The sequence below is a fragment of the Xenopus tropicalis genome, chromosome 3 (genome assembly GCF_000004195.4).
Source record: "Xenopus tropicalis strain Nigerian chromosome 3, UCB_Xtro_10.0, whole genome shotgun sequence".
NCBI classification, from domain to species: Eukaryota; Metazoa; Chordata; class Amphibia; order Anura; family Pipidae; genus Xenopus; species Xenopus tropicalis.
Window position 1 is genome coordinate 151,998,429 of NC_030679.2, and position 19,730 is coordinate 152,018,158.

Below are 19,730 nucleotides of genomic sequence, written 5' to 3' on the forward strand. Positions count from 1 at the left end.
CTAGAACACTCTGATGGCAGCTTATAGGGGGAGGGGCAGGGAGTCTGTGACTCAAGCATTGGGTGGGACTAGAACAGTCTGATGGCAGCTTAGAGGAGGGAGGGGCAGGGAGTCTGTGGCTCAAGCAATGGGTGGGACTGGAACACTCTGATGGCAGCTTATAGTGGGAGGGGCAGGAAGTGTGTAACTCAAGCAGTTGGTGGAACTAGAACACTCTGATGGCAGTTTATAGGGGGAGGGGCAGGGAGTCTGTGACTCACGCAGTGGGTGGGACTGGAGCACTCTGATGGCAGCTTACAGGGGGAGGGGCAGGGAGTCTGAGGCTTAAGCAGTTGGTGGGACTAGAACACTCTGATGGCAGCTTATAGGGGGAGGGGCATGGAGTGTGTGGCTCAAGCAGTGGGTGGGACTAGAACACACTGATGGCAGCTTATAGGGGAGGGGCAGGGAATCTGTGACTCACGCAGTGGGTGGGACTAGAACACACTGATGGCAGCTTATAGGGGAGGGGCAGGGAGTCTGTGGCTCAAGCAGTGGGTGGGACTAGAACACTCTGATGGCAGCTTATAGGGGGAGGGGAAGGGAGTCTGTGACTCAAGCAGTTGGGGGGACTAGAACACTCAATGGCAGCTTATAGGGGGAGGGGCAGGGAGTCTGTGACTCACGCAGTGGGTGGGACTAGAACACTCTGATGGCAGCTTATAGGGGGAGGGGCAGGGAGTCTGTGACTCAAGCATTGGGTGGGACTAGAACAGTCTGATGGCAGCTTAGAGGAGGGAGGGGCAGGGAGTCTGTGACTCAAGCAATGGGTGGGACTGGAACACTCTGATGGCAGCTTATAGTGGGAGGGGCAGGAAGTGTGTAACTCAAGCAGTTGGTGGAACTAGAACACTCTGATGGCAGCTTATAGGGGGAGGGGCATGGAGTGTGTGGCTCAAGCAGTGGGTGGGACTAGAACACACTGATGGCAGCTTATAGGGGAGGGGCAGGGAGTCTGTGACTCAGGCAGTGGGTGGGACTGGAGCACTCTGATGGCAGCTTACAGGGGGAGGGGCAGGGAGTGTGTGTTTCAAGCAGTGTGTGGGACTAGAACACACTGATGGCAGCTTATAGGGGGAGGGGCAGGGAGTCTGTGACTCAAGCAGTGGGTGGGACTGGAGCACTTTGATGGCAGTTATAGGGGGAGGGGCAGGGAGTCTGTGGCTCAAGCAGCGGGTGGGACTGGAGCACTCTGATGGAAGCTTATAGGGGAGGGGCAGGGAGTCTGTGACTCACGCAGTGGGTGGGACAGGAGCACTCTGATGGAAGCTTATAGGGGGGAGGGGCAGGGAGTCTGTGGCTCAAGCAGTGGGTGGGACTAGAACACACTGATGGCAGCTTATAGGGGAGGGGAAGGGAGTTTGTGGCTCAAGCAGTGGGTGGGAATGGAACACTCTGATGGCAGCTTATAGGGGAGGGGCAGGGAGTTTGTGGCTCAAGCAGTGGGTGGGCCTGGAGCACTCTGATGGCAGCTTATAGGGGGAAGGGCAGGGAGTCTGTGACTCAAGCAGTGGGTGGGACTGGAGCACTCTGATGGCAGCTTATAGGGGAGGGGCAGGGAGTCTGTGACTCAGGCAGTGGGTGGGACTAGAACACTCTGATGGCAGCTTATAGGGGAGGGGCAGGGAGTTTGTGGCTCAAGCAGCGGGTGGGACTAGAACACTCTGATGGAAGCTTACAGGGGGAGGGGCAGGGAGTCTGACTCACGCAGTGGGTGGGCCTGGAGCACTCTGATGGAAGCTTATAGGGGAGGGGCAGGGAGTCTGTGACTCACGCAGTGGGTGGGACTGGAGCACTCTGATGGAAGCTTATAGGGGAGGGGCAGGGAGTCTGTGACTCACGCAGTGGGTGGGACTGGAGCACTCTGATGGAAGCTTACAGGGGGAGGGGCAGGGAGTCTGACTCACGCAGTGGGTGGGACTGGAGAACTCTGATGGCTGAGAGTGGAGGGGAAGGTTATTGAGGTGGGACTGAGGCTGCAGCTGGTTCCTGTCTGGTTCTGGTTCAGTCGGGCAGCGCCGCGCAGCCAACGCACAGACATCACCACTTGGGCGGTTTATTCCTTTTATTAAGTGTCCAAATCTTACATATTAAAAAAAAGCATTTAAAAGAGAAACGCGAGACATAAAAGAACGTAACAGTCACGAGAAGATCATTGGCGACCCTCCCACAGGCGCAATGTATAAGGCAAATCCCATAGCAACGGCTAAAGTGCAGCTCCCGCAGGAGGGAGGATAAGGACCAATGAGGAACCTTCTTTTGGCCGCAGGCCCCGCCCCCCCCTAGAGAAGCTTGTGCCCCTGGGAGGGAGAAGGTACCGGAAGAACAAGTGGATACAAAGCAACCTGGCGGAATCTTCTACAACATCAACCTCTCTATAGTCACCAGTTCCATAGTGAGTGTGAGTGAGGGAGTGAGTGTGAGTGAGGGAGGGGTTATTGTTATCTACTCGTTATATTATTTACTAAATAAATATCCCCCCAGTGATCCTTATAATAAAGGCCGGGCATTTCCCTCCGCACATAGGAAGAGCTTTCTGCCCCAGGGAGGGGCATCGTGTGCCAAACACGGGGCAATTGGTTAATGGGAACTCCAACTTGTTAATAAATAACAGCAAAAAGCACAGTATTGGCCCCACAACCCCTTCTATATAACATAAGGATATCGCTGAATAATAAAACATGTCAATTAGAAACTCATTTGCCCTTCTCGCTACATTATGGAACTTCGTTAGGAGAGCAGTAAAGTGTTAGTAAGATGCCCCCCCCAAAGGATTCTGGGAAGGTGGGGGGGCACAAAGGCCATCCGTTTGTGTTTAAATGCAAAAGCAGCGACACATTCAGCTCATTCATTGGTGGAAAAAAAAGGAAATAAACGAGGGTCCCAAAGGATTCTGGGAATGTGACGAGTGCATTACCCAAAAAGGAAGCAAACCTTGGCACCGATTGGTGGAGTGTGGCAAAGGATTCTGGGAATGGTGCTGGAAGTGTGGCCCAATGGAGGACGCGGCGGAGCAGTGCGGAACATTAGTGGTTAATAATGCCCTAGAGGGGTGCAAGTCTGAGTGCAGAACAAGGTGGGGGGGGGGGGTGACTGAGGTTAGTTGGGGTTGCCATAGTAACGTAGCAGTCTGAGCGCCACAGGGGGGCCGTTAGAGCTCGGTGCAGGTAACGGGAGTCAGGCCGTGAATGAGTAACGTCGGGCCCAGTCCGCCCGTCAGGGTGTCCAGTTCCTCCAGGTACCGTTGGTGCAGGGCGGGGTCGGCCGGGGGCCGGGGCAGATAGAGGAACCGCACCCCTGTCTCCGCCCCTCCTTCCTCCTCCACCGCGCGGTTGGCCGCCTTGAGGTATTCACACGAGATGGGCTCGCGGTTCAGGGCCTGCCCTTCAGCATTGGGCCCACGGAGCGCCGCGACCCTGTCCCAGGCCACCACTCGGATCAGCGCCCGAATCCGCAGCTTGCTCAGCAGCTCCCGGAACTTGGCCTCGGCCGCGATCCAGCCGCTCGCCCCGTCGCTGCCGCCTCCGCCTCTGGACTCCACGCACAGAAAGACCCGCAGCTGGAAGCGGCGCCACGAGGCGGCCATGTTCAGAATACACGCCATTTGTAGGAGGAAAAGGCTGCAGACGTCGACGTAGGCCGAAGCCTGGGGCCGAAGCAGGTCCAGGGGCCACACGTCGATGTACATGGCGGGGCTTGAGGCTTCGGGTCGCACTAAGAGAGGGAAGTTCCGGGCCAGAACAATGTTCTTGTGCATCTTCAGAGCGTCGCAGATCATGGCCACGTAATCATTGGCCGGAAGGAGGCGCGGGGTCTCCGGGTCCCGGGCCGGGGGGAAGTGAGCCTGCAATGATGTGGCGTCCACTCCAAATGCGTCGTCCTTAGGGGACAGGCTCGGGCTGAACAACTGGTCCTGCAGGAAGTAGTCATCCGGGGAGGCGTCGTCATAGAAACCAAGGACCAATGTGTTGGGCTTCATGCCCCCTGTATAAAAGATGGGGCAAAGCATTTATATAGGGAGTGGAGAGGGCAAAAGGGGGGTATTACAGGGCTAGTTCCCCTTTACATTACATGATGCATACATCGATAATTTGAGGCAATCTGCAATTGGTCTTCATTTCTTAATTTTTGATGGTTTCCCATTTGATATTTTAGCAGCTATCTGGTTGCTAGGGTCTTATTTACCCTAACAACTAGGCAGTGGTTTGAGCAAGAGATGGGAATATGAATAGAGAGGGGCTGAATAGAAAGATAAGGAATAAAAAGTAACAATAACAATAAAACTGGAGCCTCACAGAGCAATAGGGTTTGGCTGCCGGGGTCAGTGACCCCCATTTGAAAGCTGCAGAGAGTTAGAAGAAGAAGGTAAATAGTTAAAAAACGATAAAAGATAAATAATGAAGACCAATTGCAAAGTTGCTAGGAATAGGCCATTCTATAACATAATAAAAGTAGCAGGAATAATAATGCGACCCATTGAGTGTGGGGAGAATAGAACTGAACAGGTGGAACGTGAGTAATGCCAATGCCGGGGGGCAACAAGGGCTGGGGCAGAAGAAGAGGAAACCTACCCAGGCCGGTGATGCGCAGGAGATGCTGAGCTCCTTGCCGGACAGACGGGCACAGAGTCAGATCCACAAAGGCCTTGACGTTCAGCTTATCCACCAGACTGAGCCAAAAGCTGTAATGGGTCTGCACCGGGTCAGAGGGGAGGGTGTCTGCGGAGAAAGGGGGGGACAGTGACAATGCAGGGGGGGCCCTGGGGCAGTTACCCACATATCAGCAAGAGAAAGCTCACCCAGGTCCCCCGTCTCCACGTGCCCCAGGATATACAGGCCGCCCTTCTTCAGGTCATTGACAAACTTGATGAGTTGGCAGGAGGTGCGAGGGTTGGACACCATGAGCAGGATCTGCGGCCGCCAGAACTTCACGTGGTCTTTGCGCACATCCAGCAGGAGGAGGTACTTACGCACCTGGGGGGGGCAGAATCCACCAATGAGATTTCCCATCCAACGAAAGAATCAAGAAGGGAGGGCCCCTTTAGTTAGCACAGGGGCCAAATAACTTATTTGGAGTTGGCACCCCGATCCCGCACTGGCACCCCAATTCTACTGCACATTCCACCCCAATACTCGGTTATATTTTGTCTCCTTAAGTCCCACTGCCCTCCTAAATCACAAGTGACATTCCCTTTGTAGCCAGCATAATCTGCATACATTAGCAGTGCTTGGAGTTCTTCCCCCAGCTGCAGGCTGTGAGATAAGGAAGAGTTCATTACACGGGTAACACCCCTGTGTAAGGGCCTTTATAGAGTCTGAGAGACCCCCAGTTCAGTAACTGTAAGGGTTATATTGCCCATAGCTTTGCCCTGCTCAGTCTCAGGTACCCAAAGCACTTACCTGATGGAAGATCAGAGCCTGACTTATGTACCCCCAGCTGCTACTTGAGCTCCGGAAGTGAATGGAGCCGAGCAGGAGGAGGAGGAGGACGATGCTTCCCGAGGCATAGGCGGGGTTAATCAGGAACATCATCACCAGGCAGCTTAGGATTCCCAGTAGGCAGGTGTGCCAGGAGAAGAGCCGGAAGGTGGGCCTGGGGGGGGGGCATATTGGTAGAAGTCATTGTTACGGCCGTCACCCCGTGTCTGTATGGGTGTCTGTATGGGCGTCTGTATATGTGTCTGTATGGGTGTCCGTATATGTGTCCGTATGGGGGTCCGTATATGTGTCCGTATGGGGGTCCGTATATGTGTCCGTATGGGTGTTTGTATGGGTGTCTGTATATGTGTCCGTATGGGTGCCTGTATGGTTGTCTGTATATATGTGTCCGTACATGTATCCGTATGGGCGCCTGTATGGGTGTCTGTATATGTGTCTGTATACGTGTCTGTATGGGTTTCCGTATATGTGTCCGTATGGGCGTCTGTATGGGTGCCTGTATATGTGTCTGTATACGTGTCTGTATGGGTTTCCGTATATGTGTCCGTATGGGCGCCTGTATGGGTGTCTGTATATGTGTCTGTATACGTGTCTGTATGGGTTTCCGTATATGTGTCCGTATGGGCGTCTGTATGGGTGCCTGTATATGTGTCTGTATGGGTGCCCGTATATGTGTCCGTATGGGCGTCCATATGGGTGCCTGTGTACGTGTCCGTATATGTGTCTGTATGGGCGTCTGTATGGGCGTCCGTATGGGTGCCTGTATATGTGTCTGTATGGGTGCCCATATATGTGTCCGTATGGGCGTCCATATGGGTGCCTGTATATGTGTCTGTACGGGTGCCTGTATATGTGTCCGTATGGGTTTCTGTATGGGCGTCCGTATGGGTGCCTGTATATGTGTCCGTATGGGCGTCCGTATGGGTGCCTGTATATGTGTCTGTATGGGTGTCTGTATATGTGTCTGTACGGGTGCCTGTATATGTGTCCGTATGGGTGTCTGTATGGGCGTCCGTATGGGTGTCTGTATATGTGTCTGTATAGGTGCCTGTATAGGTGTCTGTATATGTGTCTGTATGGGTGTCTGTATGGGTGTCCGTATGGGTTTCTGTATGGGCGTCCGTATGGGTGCCTGTATATGTGTCTGTATATGTGTCCGTATGGGCGTCCGTATGGGTGCCTGTATATGTGTCTGTATGGGGGTCTGTATATGTGTCTGTACGGGTGCCTGTATATGTGTCCGTATGGGTGTCTGTATGGGCGTCCGTATGGGTGTCTGTATATGTGTCTGTATAGGTGCCTGTATATGTGTTCATATGGGTGTCTGTATATGTGTCTGTATGGGTGCCTGTATATGTGTCCGTATGGGTTTCTGTATGGGCGTCCGTATGGGTGCCTGTATATGTGTCTGTATATGTGTCTGTATGGGTGTCTGTATATGTGTCTGTACGGGTGCCTGTATATGTGTCCGTATGGGCGTCCGTATGGGTGTCTGTATATGTGTCTGTATAGGTGCCTGTATGGGTGCCTGTATAGGTGCCTGTATATGTGTTCGTATGGGTGTCTGTACGGGTGCCTGTATGGGTGTCTGTATATGTGTCCGTATGGGTGTCTGTATATGTGTCCGTATGGGTGTCTGTATGGGCGTCCGTATGGGTGTCTGTATAGGTGCCTGTATAGGTGTCTGTATAGGTGCCTGTATATGTGTCTGTATATGTGTCTGTATAGGTGTCTGTATGGGTGCCTGTATAGGTGTCTGTATGGGTGTCTGTATATGTGTCTGTATAGGTGTCTGTATGGGTGCCTGTATAGGTGTCTGTATAGGTCTCTGTATGGGTGCCTGTATGGGTGGGCTCTTACCACGTACCGGAAGTTGGGTGCCGATGCCCACTCCAGTGCCAGGCAAGCCAAGTCTATTGCCGCGTAGGCAATGAGGTAGAAGACGGTGACGATGCCGGCAATGGTGTTCAGTTTCCCTGCCAGCAGCACCAGCTGAAAGACAAATACAGAAATGCCAAATCCCAGCGCGAGTGCCAAGGTGGGTTGTACCATGTTAGACCAGTGCTTAGTTACTGGCGTTGGTGACCCTAGCAACCAATGAGCCAGCCAATGTGGGAGGTTCTACATCATTTCCGAGGGAAAGACAATTACAGTTGCCCAACTGCTACTGATCCAGAGGGGCCCAAATACCCCTTCTAAACCCTCTCTAATTTGCCTCAGAGGGGGGAAAATTCCCTCCTGACTCCAAGATGCAACTGGACCAGTCCCTGGGTCACCTTGTACTAAGAGCTATTTTCATTAACCCATTGCTTGCTACAGTCTAGTTTATTACCCGCAAGTACTCCCGGCTCCTTCTCCATTATGGATTTGCCCAGTGCAGTCCCATTAAGGGTATAAGTGAGGGAAGATTGTTACCCCCGGGTGCATTTACCCACACTGAATCCCATGTGCCACTTAGCCGCCCAGAGTGCCAGGTTGCCCAGAGCCTGCTGTAAGGTGCCACACCTTGGGGGGTATAAATTGGGCGGCAGAGTTCTGTGCCATCTGCAAACACTGATGCATTACTAACAGTGCCCCCCATGTCATTAATGAATTAGTGGCCCCAATACAGAACCATGTGGGACCCCACTAAGAACCCTACTCCCAGTAGAGACAGTACCAGTGACACCCCCCTCTGTGCCAGTTTCCTACCCACGTACAAATAGCTGTTATTTCCACATTATTTCCATTATTTACTGTTAAACCTTTTTGGGGTTAGTCTTAATCTGTGCAGCAATCAGCTCCTCATTTTCTGTTTTTGCCTACCTGATTGCCGATTTACAAACTTGTTCCCATTAACTGCCCCGGCAGTACCGTTACTCCAGTAATTAAACTCTATATCATCACATGCCCCAAACTAACAGCTTTTTTTAATTACAACAGGAGCTGAGCCTCTTCCTCACTTACATTAGGAGGTCTATAGCTGCCCCTACCATTAATCTGCTGATTACAGTCTGTGAAAAGCTCCGCCCACAAAGCTTAAGCGGCTCATTTCCCCCCATCACTTCTTCCTTTATATAGCCCCCTATATTTACTTTATTTTTACACTGTACCAGTCAGGCTTCTTGCATTAGTAATTAACTGCGCCTGAGTTGAAACAAAGTGCGCATGCAGTTGCGTCCATTTTTGGTGAGTTAGACCAAGCCTGCAGAGAATCGCCTGTTTGTGCGCTCAGTGACACTGGAATTGTATGAACATGACGATTGTGCTCAGAACGGCACTTTGCTCAGGGCACTTGTGGGCGTAAATGAAACCCAATTGTCTTTATGTTCCTGTTGCAGAGCTCCCCCTGCAGGTTAAGATGAAACTGTGCATTTCTGGGAGAGAATATGGACGCTGGTTTAATAGAGAGGATGAAAAGTAACAATCTACTGTATATCTGACCTGCACCAAGGCCCAGGTGTAGATCACCGCTCCCCAGGGATTTCCTCCTTTGGACACTAGTTTGGCCGGAGCCAGTAGGACCCCTAGAAACCGCAGGATAGAAACACAGAGATCACTAGTGAAGTCGGGGGGGCATGGTGTGGGCAGCAGGCAGGAGGCCGGGGGTGGGGGCATGGTGTGGGGAGCAGGCAGGAGGCCGGGGGGGCATGGTGAGCAGGCAGGAGGCCGGGGGGGGGGTCATGGTGTGGGCAGCAGGCCAGGGGGGGGGGCAGTGTGTGGGGAGCAGGCAGGAGGCCAGGGGGGGGGGGCATGGTGTTGGGAGCAGGCAGGAGGCCGGGGGGGGGGGGGTCATGGTGTGGGCAGCAGGCCAGGGGGGGGGCAGTGTGTGGGGAGAGGCCAGGGGGGGGGGCATGGTGTTGGGAGCAGGCAGGAGGCCGGGGGGGGTCATGGTGTGGGCAGCAGGCCGGGGGGGGGGGGCAGTGTGTGGGGAGCAGGCAGGAGGCCAGGGGGGGGGGGGCATGGTGTTGGGAGCAGGCAGGAGGCCAGGGGGGGGGCATGGTGTGGTGAGCAGGCAGGAGGCCGGTGGGGGCATGGTGTGGGGAACAGGCAGGAGGCCGGGGGGCAGTGTGTGGGGAGCAGGCAGGAGGCCGGGGGGGTCAGTTGCCAGTTTGAAAGGGAGTGCGCACTCACCGAAGAGATCATCCTTAGCTAAAGCGTGCAAGATGCGAGAGGCTCCAATGAGAGTGCTCATGGAGGCAGAGAGAGACGTGGCGTACACCCCAATCAGAACAAATGGAGGCCAGATGTTTATGGGCCGGAAGAACCCATAATCCTCCCTGAGCAGCGTCCTGGAAGAGAAATGGTGAAATCAGTGGCTGTAAGGATCCTTATTAAACCCAATGGGCTGGGTGATGCAGTTAAGCACCATCAGTTTATTTTAAAAAAATTTCTGTAGTTTTTCAGTTAATTAACTTTTTGTTCAACAGTTCACCAGTTTGGTATTTCAGTAGCTGGTTGCTAAGGTGGTATTTACCCTAGCAACCAGGAAGTGATTTGAATGCAAGACTGCCTGCCACAAATAATAGAGGCTTCTCCTTCACCGGTGGTTCTGACCTTTGGACAAAGGCTGAGCCAGAGAATTTCCATCCCCACAGGCGCCACTAAGGAAAGAACATTTCAGACAGACCAACCGACTAAGGACCAGAACCCCTCTCTTACCTGTCACAGGTCAGAGCAGTGAAGATGAAGAGTATCAGGTAGACAAAGAAGGTGATAATAACGGCAATAATGGTTCCTATAGGGATGGAACGACTGGGCTGCTTCAGCTCCCCTGTAATAGGCACAAGGAGTAAGGAGAAAAGGTTCTGTCAAATCAGAGCAGTAGGAACATAATTATATCATGGTCCACAGGAAAGTGTATGGGAAGGTGTCATCAGAACTTACAATCAACATTTCTTCATACTGCTGTAACTCATCTAGATACACTGCCCCCTGCTGGTATAAATTGGGACTGTACCCAATACACTATCACCCTATAACTGCCCTATAGTATAAATGGGATATATGGGGGGACTGTGCCCTATACACTGACACACACACACCCTATAACTGCCCTATAGTATAAATGGGATATATGGGGGGGACTGTGCCCTATACACTGACACACACACCCTATAACTGCCCTATAGTATAAATGGGATATATGGGGGGACTGTGCCCTATACACTGACACACACACACCCTATAACTGCCCTATAGTATAAATGGGATATATGGGGGGACTGTGCCCTATACACTGACACACACACACCCTATAACTGCCCTATAGTATAAATGGGATATATGGGGGGACTGTGCCCTATACACTGACACACACACCCTATAACTGCCCTATAGTATAAATGGGATATATGGGGGGGACTGTGCCCTATACACTGACACACACACACCCTATAACTGCCCTATAGTATAAATGGGATATATGGGGGGACTGTACCCTATACACTGACACACACACACCCTATAACTGCCCTATAGTATAAATGGGATATATGGGGAGACTGTGCCCTATACACTGACACACACACACCCTATAACTGCCCTATAGTATAAATGGGATATATGGGGGGGACTGTGCCCTATACACTGACACACACACACACCCTATAACTGCCCTATAGTATAAATGGGATATATGGGGGGACTGTGCCCTATACACTGACACACACACACACACCCTATAAGTGCCCTATAGTATAAATGGGATATATGGGGGGGCTGTGCCCTATACACTGACACACACACCCTATAACTGCCCTTTAGTATAAATGGGATATATGGGGGGGCTGTGCCCTATACACTGACACACACACACCCTATAACTGCCCTATAGTATAAATGGGATATATGGGGGGACTGTGCCCTATACACTGACACACACACACCCTATAACTGCCCTATAGTATAAATGGGATATATGGGGGGACTGTGCCCTATACACTGACACACACACCCTATAACTGCCCTATAGTATAAATGGGATATATGGGGGGACTGTGCCCTATACACTGACACACACACCCTATAACTGCCCTATAGTATAAATGGGATATATGGGGGGACTGTGCCCTATACACTGACACACACACCCTATAACTGCCCTATAGTATAAATGGGATATATGGGGGGACTGTGCCCTAAACACTGACACACACACACCCTATAACTGCCCTATAGTATAAATTGGATATATGGGGGGGCTGTGCCCTATACACTGACACACACACCCTATAACTGCCCTATAGTATAAATGGGATATATGGGGGGACTGTGCCCTATACACTGACACACACACACCCTATAACTGCCCTATAGTATAAATGGGATATATGGGGAGACTGTGCCCTATACACTGACACACACACACACCCTATAACTGCCCTAAAGTATAAATGGGATATATGGGGGGACTGTGCCCTATACACTGACACACACACCCTATAACTGCCCTATAGTATAAATGGGATATATGGGGGGGACTGTGCCCTATACACTGACACACACACACACCCTATAACTGCCCTATAGTATAAATGGGATATATGGGGGGACTGTGCCCTATACACTGACACACACACCCTATAACTGCCCTATAGTATCAATGGGATATATGGGGAGACTGTGCCCTATACACTGACACACACACCCTATAACTGCCCTATAGTATCAATGGGATATATGGGGGGACTGTGCCCTATACACTGACACACACACCCTATAACTGCCCTATAGTATAAATGGGAATATATGGGGGGGACTGTGCCCTATACACTGACACACACACCCTATAACTGCCCTATAGTATAAATGGGATATATGGGGGGGACTGTGCCCTATACACTGACACACACACACCCTATAACTGCCCTATAGTATAAATGGGATATATGGGGGGGACTGTGCCCTATACACTGACACACACACACCCTATAACTGCCCTATAGTATCAATGGGATATATGGGGAGACTGTGCCCTATACACTGACACACACACCCTATAACTGCCCTATAGTATCAATGGGATATATGGGGGGGACTGTGCCCTATACACTGACACACACACACCCTATAACTGCCCTATAGTATAAATGGGATATATGGGGGGACTGTGCCCTATACACTGACACACACACCCTATAACTGCCCTATAGTATAAATGGGATATATGGGGAGACTGTGCCCTATACACTGACACACACACCCTATAACTGCCCTATAGTATCAATGGGATATATGGGGGGACTGTGCCCTATACACTGACACACACACACACACACATACACACACACACCCTATAACTGCCCTATAGTATAAATGGGATATATGGGGGGACTGTGCCCTATACACTGACACACACACCCTATAACTGCCCTATAGTATAAATGGGATATATGGGGAGACTGTGCCCTATACACTGACACACACACCCTATAACTGCCCTATAGTATAAATGGGATATATGGGGGGACTGTGCCCTATACACTGACACACACACACACACACCCTATAACTGCCCTATAGTATAAATGGGATATATGGGGGGGCTGTGCCCTAAACACTGACACACACACACCCTATAACTGCCCTATAGTATAAATGGGATATATGGGGGGGCTGTGCCCTATACACTGACACACACACCCTATAACTGCCCTATAGTATCAATGGGATATATGGGGGGACTGTGCCCTATACACTGACACACACACCCTATAACTGCCCTATAGTATAAATGGGATATATGGGGGGGACTGTGCCCTATACACTGACACACACACACACCCTATAACTGCCCTATAGTATAAATGGGATATATGGGGGGGACTGTGCCCTATACACTGACACACACACACACCCTATAACTGCCCTATAGTATAAATGGGATATATGGGGGGACTGTGCCCTATACACTGACACACACACCCTATAACTGCCCTATAGTATAAATGGGATATATGGGGAGACTGTGCCCTATACACTGACACACACACCCTATAACTGCCCTATAGTATCAATGGGATATATGGGGGGACTGTGCCCTATACACTGACACACACACACACACATACACACACACACCCTATAACTGCCCTATAGTATAAATGGGATATATGGGGGGACTGTGCCCTATACACTGACACACACACCCTATAACTGCCCTATAGTATAAATGGGATATATGGGGAGACTGTGCCCTATACACTGACACACACACCCTATAACTGCCCTATAGTATAAATGGGATATATGGGGGGACTGTGCCCTATACACTGACACACACACACACACACCCTATAACTGCCCTATAGTATAAATGGGATATATGGGGGGGCTGTGCCCTAAACACTGACACACACACACCCTATAACTGCCCTATAGTATAAATGGGATATATGGGGGGGCTGTGCCCTATACACTGACACACACACACACACACACACCCTATAACTGCCCTATAGTATAAATGGGATATATGGGGGGGCTGTGCCCTATACACTGACACACACACACCCTATAACTGCCCTATAGTATAAATGGGATATATGGGGGGGCTGTGCCCTATACACTGACACACACACCCTATAACTGCCCTATAGTATAAATGGGATATATGGGGGGACTGTGCCCTATACACTGACACACACACACACCCTATAAGTGCCCTATAGTATAAATGGGATATATGGGGGGGCTGTGCCCTATACACTGACACACACACCCTATAACTGCCCTTTAGTATAAATGGGATATATGGGGGGGCTGTGCCCTATACACTGACACACACACACCCTATAACTGCCCTATAGTATAAATGGGATATATGGGAGGACTGTGCCCTATACACTGACACACACACACCCTATAACTGCCCTATAGTATAAATGGGATATATGGGGGGACTGTGCCCTATACACTGACACACACACCCTATAACTGCCCTATAGTATAAATGGGATATATGGGGGACTGTGCCCTATACACTGACACACACACCCTATAACTGCCCTATAGTATAAATGGGATATATGGGGGGATTGTGCCCTATACACTGACACACACACCCTATAACTGCCCTATAGTATAAATGGGATATATGGGGGGGACTGTGCCCTAAACACTGACACACACACCCTATAACTGCCCTATAGTATAAATGGGATATATGGGGGGGACTGTGCCCTAAACACTGACACACACACCCTATAACTGCCCTATAGTATAAATGGGATATATGGGGGGATTGTGCCCTATACACTGACACACACACCCTATAACTGCCCTATAGTATAAATGGGATATATGGGGGGACTGTGCCCTATACACTGACACACACACACCCTATAACTGCCCTATAGTATAAATGGGATATATGGGGGGACTGTGCCCTATACACTGACACACACACACCCTATAACTGCCCTATAGTATAAATGGGATATATGGGGGGACTGTGCCCTATACACTGACACACACACACCCTATAACTGCCCTATAGTATAAATGGGATATATGGGGGGACTGTGCCCTATACACTGACACACACACACCCTATAACTGCCCTATAGTATAAATGGGATATATGGGGGGACTGTGCCCTATACACTGACACACACACACCCTATAACTGCCCTATAGTATAAATGGGATATATGGGGGGACTGTGCCCTATACACTGACACACACACACCCTATAACTGCCCTATAGTATAAATGGGATATATGGGGGGACTGTGCCCTATACACTGACACACACACACACCCTATAAGTGCCCTATAGTATAAATGGGATATATGGGGGGGCTGTGCCCTATACACTGACACACACACCCTATAACTGCCCTTTAGTATAAATGGGATATATGGGGGGGCTGTGCCCTATACACTGACACACACACACCCTATAACTGCCCTATAGTATAAATGGGATATATGGGAGGACTGTGCCCTATACACTGACACACACACACCCTATAACTGCCCTATAGTATAAATGGGATATATGGGGGGACTGTGCCCTATACACTGACACACACACCCTATAACTGCCCTATAGTATAAATGGGATATATGGGGGGACTGTGCCCTATACACTGACACACACACCCTATAACTGCCCTATAGTATAAATGGGATATATGGGGGGATTGTGCCCTATACACTGACACACACACCCTATAACTGCCCTATAGTATAAATGGGATATATGGGGGGGACTGTGCCCTAAACACTGACACACACACCCTATAACTGCCCTATAGTATAAATGGGATATATGGGGGGGACTGTGCCCTAAACACTGACACACACACCCTATAACTGCCCTATAGTATAAATGGGATATATGGGGGGATTGTGCCCTATACACTGACACACACACCCTATAACTGCCCTATAGTATAAATGGGATATATGGGGGGACTGTGCCCTATACACTGACACACACACACCCTATAACTGCCCTATAGTATAAATGGGATATATGGGGGGACTGTGCCCTATACACTGACACACACACACCCTATAACTGCCCTATAGTATAAATGGGATATATGGGGGGACTGTGCCCTATACACTGACACACACACACCCTATAACTGCCCTATAGTATAAATGGGATATATGGGGGGACTGTGCCCTATACACTGACACACACACACCCTATAACTGCCCTATAGTATGTAATTGGATAGAGGATAGAGTACAAAGAGTGGGGGGAAATGGAACATTTTCTAATTGGACCAGTGTGGTTAGTGGGTACCGCAGGGGTCAGTCCTTGGTCCTTTGCTTTTTAACTTGTTTATTAATGACCTGGGGGGGGGCATAGACAGTACTGTTTCTATTTTTTCTGATGACACAAAATTGTGCAAAACTATAAGTTCCATGCAGGATGTGCCGCTTTGCAGAGCGATTTGACAAAATTAGATAACTGGGCAGCAAACTGGGAAATGAGGTTCAATGTTGATAAGTGCAAAGTTATGCCCTTTGGTAGAAATAATATAAACGCAAACTATCTACTGAATGGGAGTGAGTTGGGGGTTTCCTTAATGGAGAAGGATCTAGGGGTTTTTGTTGATAACAAGTTGTCTAATTCCAGGCAGTGTCATTCTGTGGCTACTAAAGCAAATAAAGTGCTGTCTTGTATAAAAAAGGGCATTGACTCAAGGGATGAGAACATAATTTTGCCCCTTTATAGGTCCCTGGTAAGGCCTCACCTTGAGTATGGGGGGCAGTGACAGTGAGTATGGGGGGCAGTAACAGTGAGTATGGGGGGCAGTAACAGTGAGTATGGGGGGCAGTAACAGTGAGTATGGGGGGCAGTTTTGGGCTCCAGTCCTTAAGAAGGATATTAATGAGCTGGAGAGAGTGCAGAGACTGCAACTAAACTGGTTAAGGGGATGGAAGGGTTAAACTATGAGGTGAGACTGTCAGGGTTGGGGTTGTTTTCTCTGGAAAAGAGGCGCTTGCGAGGGGACATGATTACTCTGTACAAGTACATTAGAGGGGATTATAGGCAGTTGGGGGATGTTCTTTTTTCCCATAAAAACAATCAGCGCACCAGAGGCCCCCCCTATAGATTAGAGGAACAGAGCTTCCATTTGAAGCAGCGTAGGGGGTTCCTCACGGTGAGGGCAGTGAGGGGGTTGGGGAATGCCCTGCCGGGGGATGTTGGGTAGGGGGTTCCTCACGGTGAGGGCAGTGAGGGGGTTGGGGAATGCCCTGCCGGGGGATGTTGGGTAGGGGGTTCCTCACGGTGAGGGCAGTGAGGGGGTTGGGAATGCCCTGCCGGGGGGTGTTGGGTAGGGGGTTCCTCACGGTGAGGGCAGTGAGGGGGTTGGGAATGCCCTGCCGGGGGATGTTGGGTAGGGGGTTCCTCACGGTGAGGGCAGTGAGGGGGTTGGGGAATGCCCTGCCGGGGGATGTTGGGTAGGGGGTTCCTCACGGTGAGGGCAGTGAGGGGGCTGGGGAATGCCCTGCCGGGGGATGTTGGGTAGGGGGTTCCTCACGGTGAGGGCAGTGAGGGGGTTGGGGAATGCCCTGCCGGGGGATGTTGGGTAGGGGGTTCCTCACGGTGAGGGCAGTGAGGGGGTTGGGGAATGCCCTGCCGGGGGATGTTGGGTAGGGGGTTCCTCACGGTGAGGGCAGTGAGGGGGTTGGGAATGCCCTGCCGGGGGATGTTGGGTAGGGGGTTCCTCACGGTGAGGGCAGTGAGGGGGTTGGGGAATGCCCTGCCGGGGGATGTTGGGTAGGGGGTTCCTCACGGTGAGGGCAGTGAGGGGGCTGGGGAATGCCTGCCGGGGGATGTTGGGTAGGGGGTTCCTCACGGTGAGGGGGTTGGGGAATGCCCTGCCGGGGGATGTTGGGTAGGGGGTTCCTCACGGTGAGGGCAGTGAGGGGGTTGGGGAATGCCCTGCCAGGGGATGTTGGGTAGGGGGTTTCTCACGGTGAGGGCAGTGAGGGGGTTGGGGAATGCCCTGCCGGGGGATGTTGGGTAGGGGGTTCCTCACGGTGAGGGCAGTGAGGGGGTGGGGGAATGCCCTGCCGGGGGATGTTGGGTAGGGGGTTCCTCACGGTGAGGGCAGTGAGGGGGTTGGGGAATGCCCTGCCGGGGGGTGTTGGGTAGGGGGTTCCTCACGGTGAGGGCAGTGAGGGGGTTGGGGAATGCCCTGCCGGGGGATGTTGGGTAGGGGGTTCCTCACGGTGAGGGCAGTGAGGGGGTTGGGGAATGCCCTGCCGGGGGATGTTGGGTAGGGGGTTCCTCACGGTGAGGGCAGTGAGGGGGTTGGGGAATGCCCTGCCGGGGGATGTTGGGTAGGGGGTTCCTCACGGTGAGGGCAGTGAGGGGGTTGGGGAATGCCCTGCCGGGGGATGTTGGGTAGGGGGTTCCTCACGGTGAGGGCAGTGAGGGGGCTGGGGAATGCCCTGCCGGGGGATGTTGGGTAGGGGGTTCCTCACGGTGAGGGCAGTGAGGGGGTTGGGGAATGCCCTGCCGGGGGATGTTGGGTAGGGGGTTCCTCACGGTGAGGGCAGTGAGGGGGCTGGGGAATGCCCTGCCGGGGGATGTTGGGTAGGGGGTTCCTCACGGTGAGGGCAGTGAGGGGGTTGGGGAATGCCCTGCCGGGGGATGTTGGGTAGGGGGTTCCTCACGGTGAGGGCAGTGAGGGGGTTGGGGAATGCCCTGCCGGGGGATGTTGGGTAGGGGGTTCCTCACGGTGAGGGCAGTGAGGGGGTTGGGGAATGCCCTGCCGGGGGATGTTGGGTAGGGGGTTCCTCACGGTGAGGGCAGTGAGGGGGTTGGGGAATGCCCTGCCGGGGGTTGTTGGGTAGGGGGTTCCTCACGGTGAGGGCAGTGAGGGGGTTGGGGAATGCCCTACCGGGGGATGTTGGGTAGGGGGTTCCTCACGGTGAGGGCAGTGAGGGGGTTGGGGAATGCCCTGCCGGGGGATGTTGGGTAGGGGGTTCCTCACGGTGAGGGCAGTGAGGGGGTTGGGGAATGCCCTGCCGGGGGATGTTGGGTAGGGGGTTCCTCACGGTGAGGGCAGTGAGGGGGTTGGGGAATACCCTGCCGGGGGATGTTGGGTAGGGGGTTCCTCACGGTGAGGGCAGTGAGGGGGTTGGGGAATGCCCTGCCGGGGGATGTTGGGTAGGGGGTTCCTCACGGTGAGGGCAGTGAGGGGGTTGGGGAATGCCCTGCCGGGGGATGTTGGGTAGGGGGTTCCTCACGGTGAGGGCAGTGAGGGGGTTGGGGAATGCCCTGCCGGGGGTGTTGGGTAGGGGGTTCCTCACGGTGAGGGCAGTGAGGGGGTTGGGGAATGCCCTGCCGGGGGGTGTTGGGTAGGGGGTTCCTCACGGTGAGGGCAGTGAGGGGGTTGGGGAATGCCCTGCCGGGGGATGTTGGGTAGGGGGTTCCTCACGGTGAGGGCAGTGAGGGGGTTGGGGAATGCCCTGCCGGGGGATGTTGGGTAGGGGGTTCCTCACGGTGAGGGCAGTGAGGGGGTTGGGGAATGCCCTGCCGGGGGATGTTGGGTAGGGGGTTCCTCACGGTGAGGGCAGTGAGGGGGTTGGGGAATGCCCTGCCGGGGGATGTTGGGTAGGGGGTTCCTCACGGTGAGGGCAGTGAGGGGGATGGGGAATGCCCTGCCGGGGGATGTTGGGTAGGGGGTTCCTCACGGTGAGGGCAGTGAGGGGGTTGGGGAATGCCCTGCCGGGGGATGTTGGGTAGGGGGTTCCTCACGGTGAGGGCAGTGAGGGGGTTGGGGAATGCCCTGCCGG

General features: G+C 52.5%; 1 protein-coding gene across 2 annotated transcripts in view; it reads right to left on the reverse strand.

Annotated features, from left to right (window-relative positions):
- Positions 1–2,089: 2,089 nt before the first annotated feature.
- The window catches only part of slc12a9 (solute carrier family 12, member 9), a 30,371-nt gene continuing 12,730 nt past the window's right edge, over positions 2,090–19,730 (reverse strand). Inside the window, exons 7-14 of one of the 2 annotated variants that reach the window (XM_031899623.1) lie at positions 10,119–10,230; positions 9,591–9,748; positions 8,901–8,983; positions 7,345–7,469; positions 5,439–5,631; positions 4,838–5,012; positions 4,611–4,757; positions 2,090–4,023 (exon numbers count right to left, since the gene is read on the reverse strand). In XM_031899623.1, coding sequence (XP_031755483.1) covers positions 3,191–4,023; positions 4,611–4,757; positions 4,838–5,012; positions 5,439–5,631; positions 7,345–7,469; positions 8,901–8,983; positions 9,591–9,748; positions 10,119–10,230 — 1,826 coding nt within the window. In that variant the 3' untranslated portion in view covers positions 2,090–3,190. The remainder of the gene's footprint in view (positions 4,024–4,610; positions 4,758–4,837; positions 5,013–5,438; positions 5,632–7,344; positions 7,470–8,900; positions 8,984–9,590; positions 9,749–10,118; positions 10,231–19,730) is intronic. The other variant, XM_031899624.1, reaches the window with a different exon arrangement.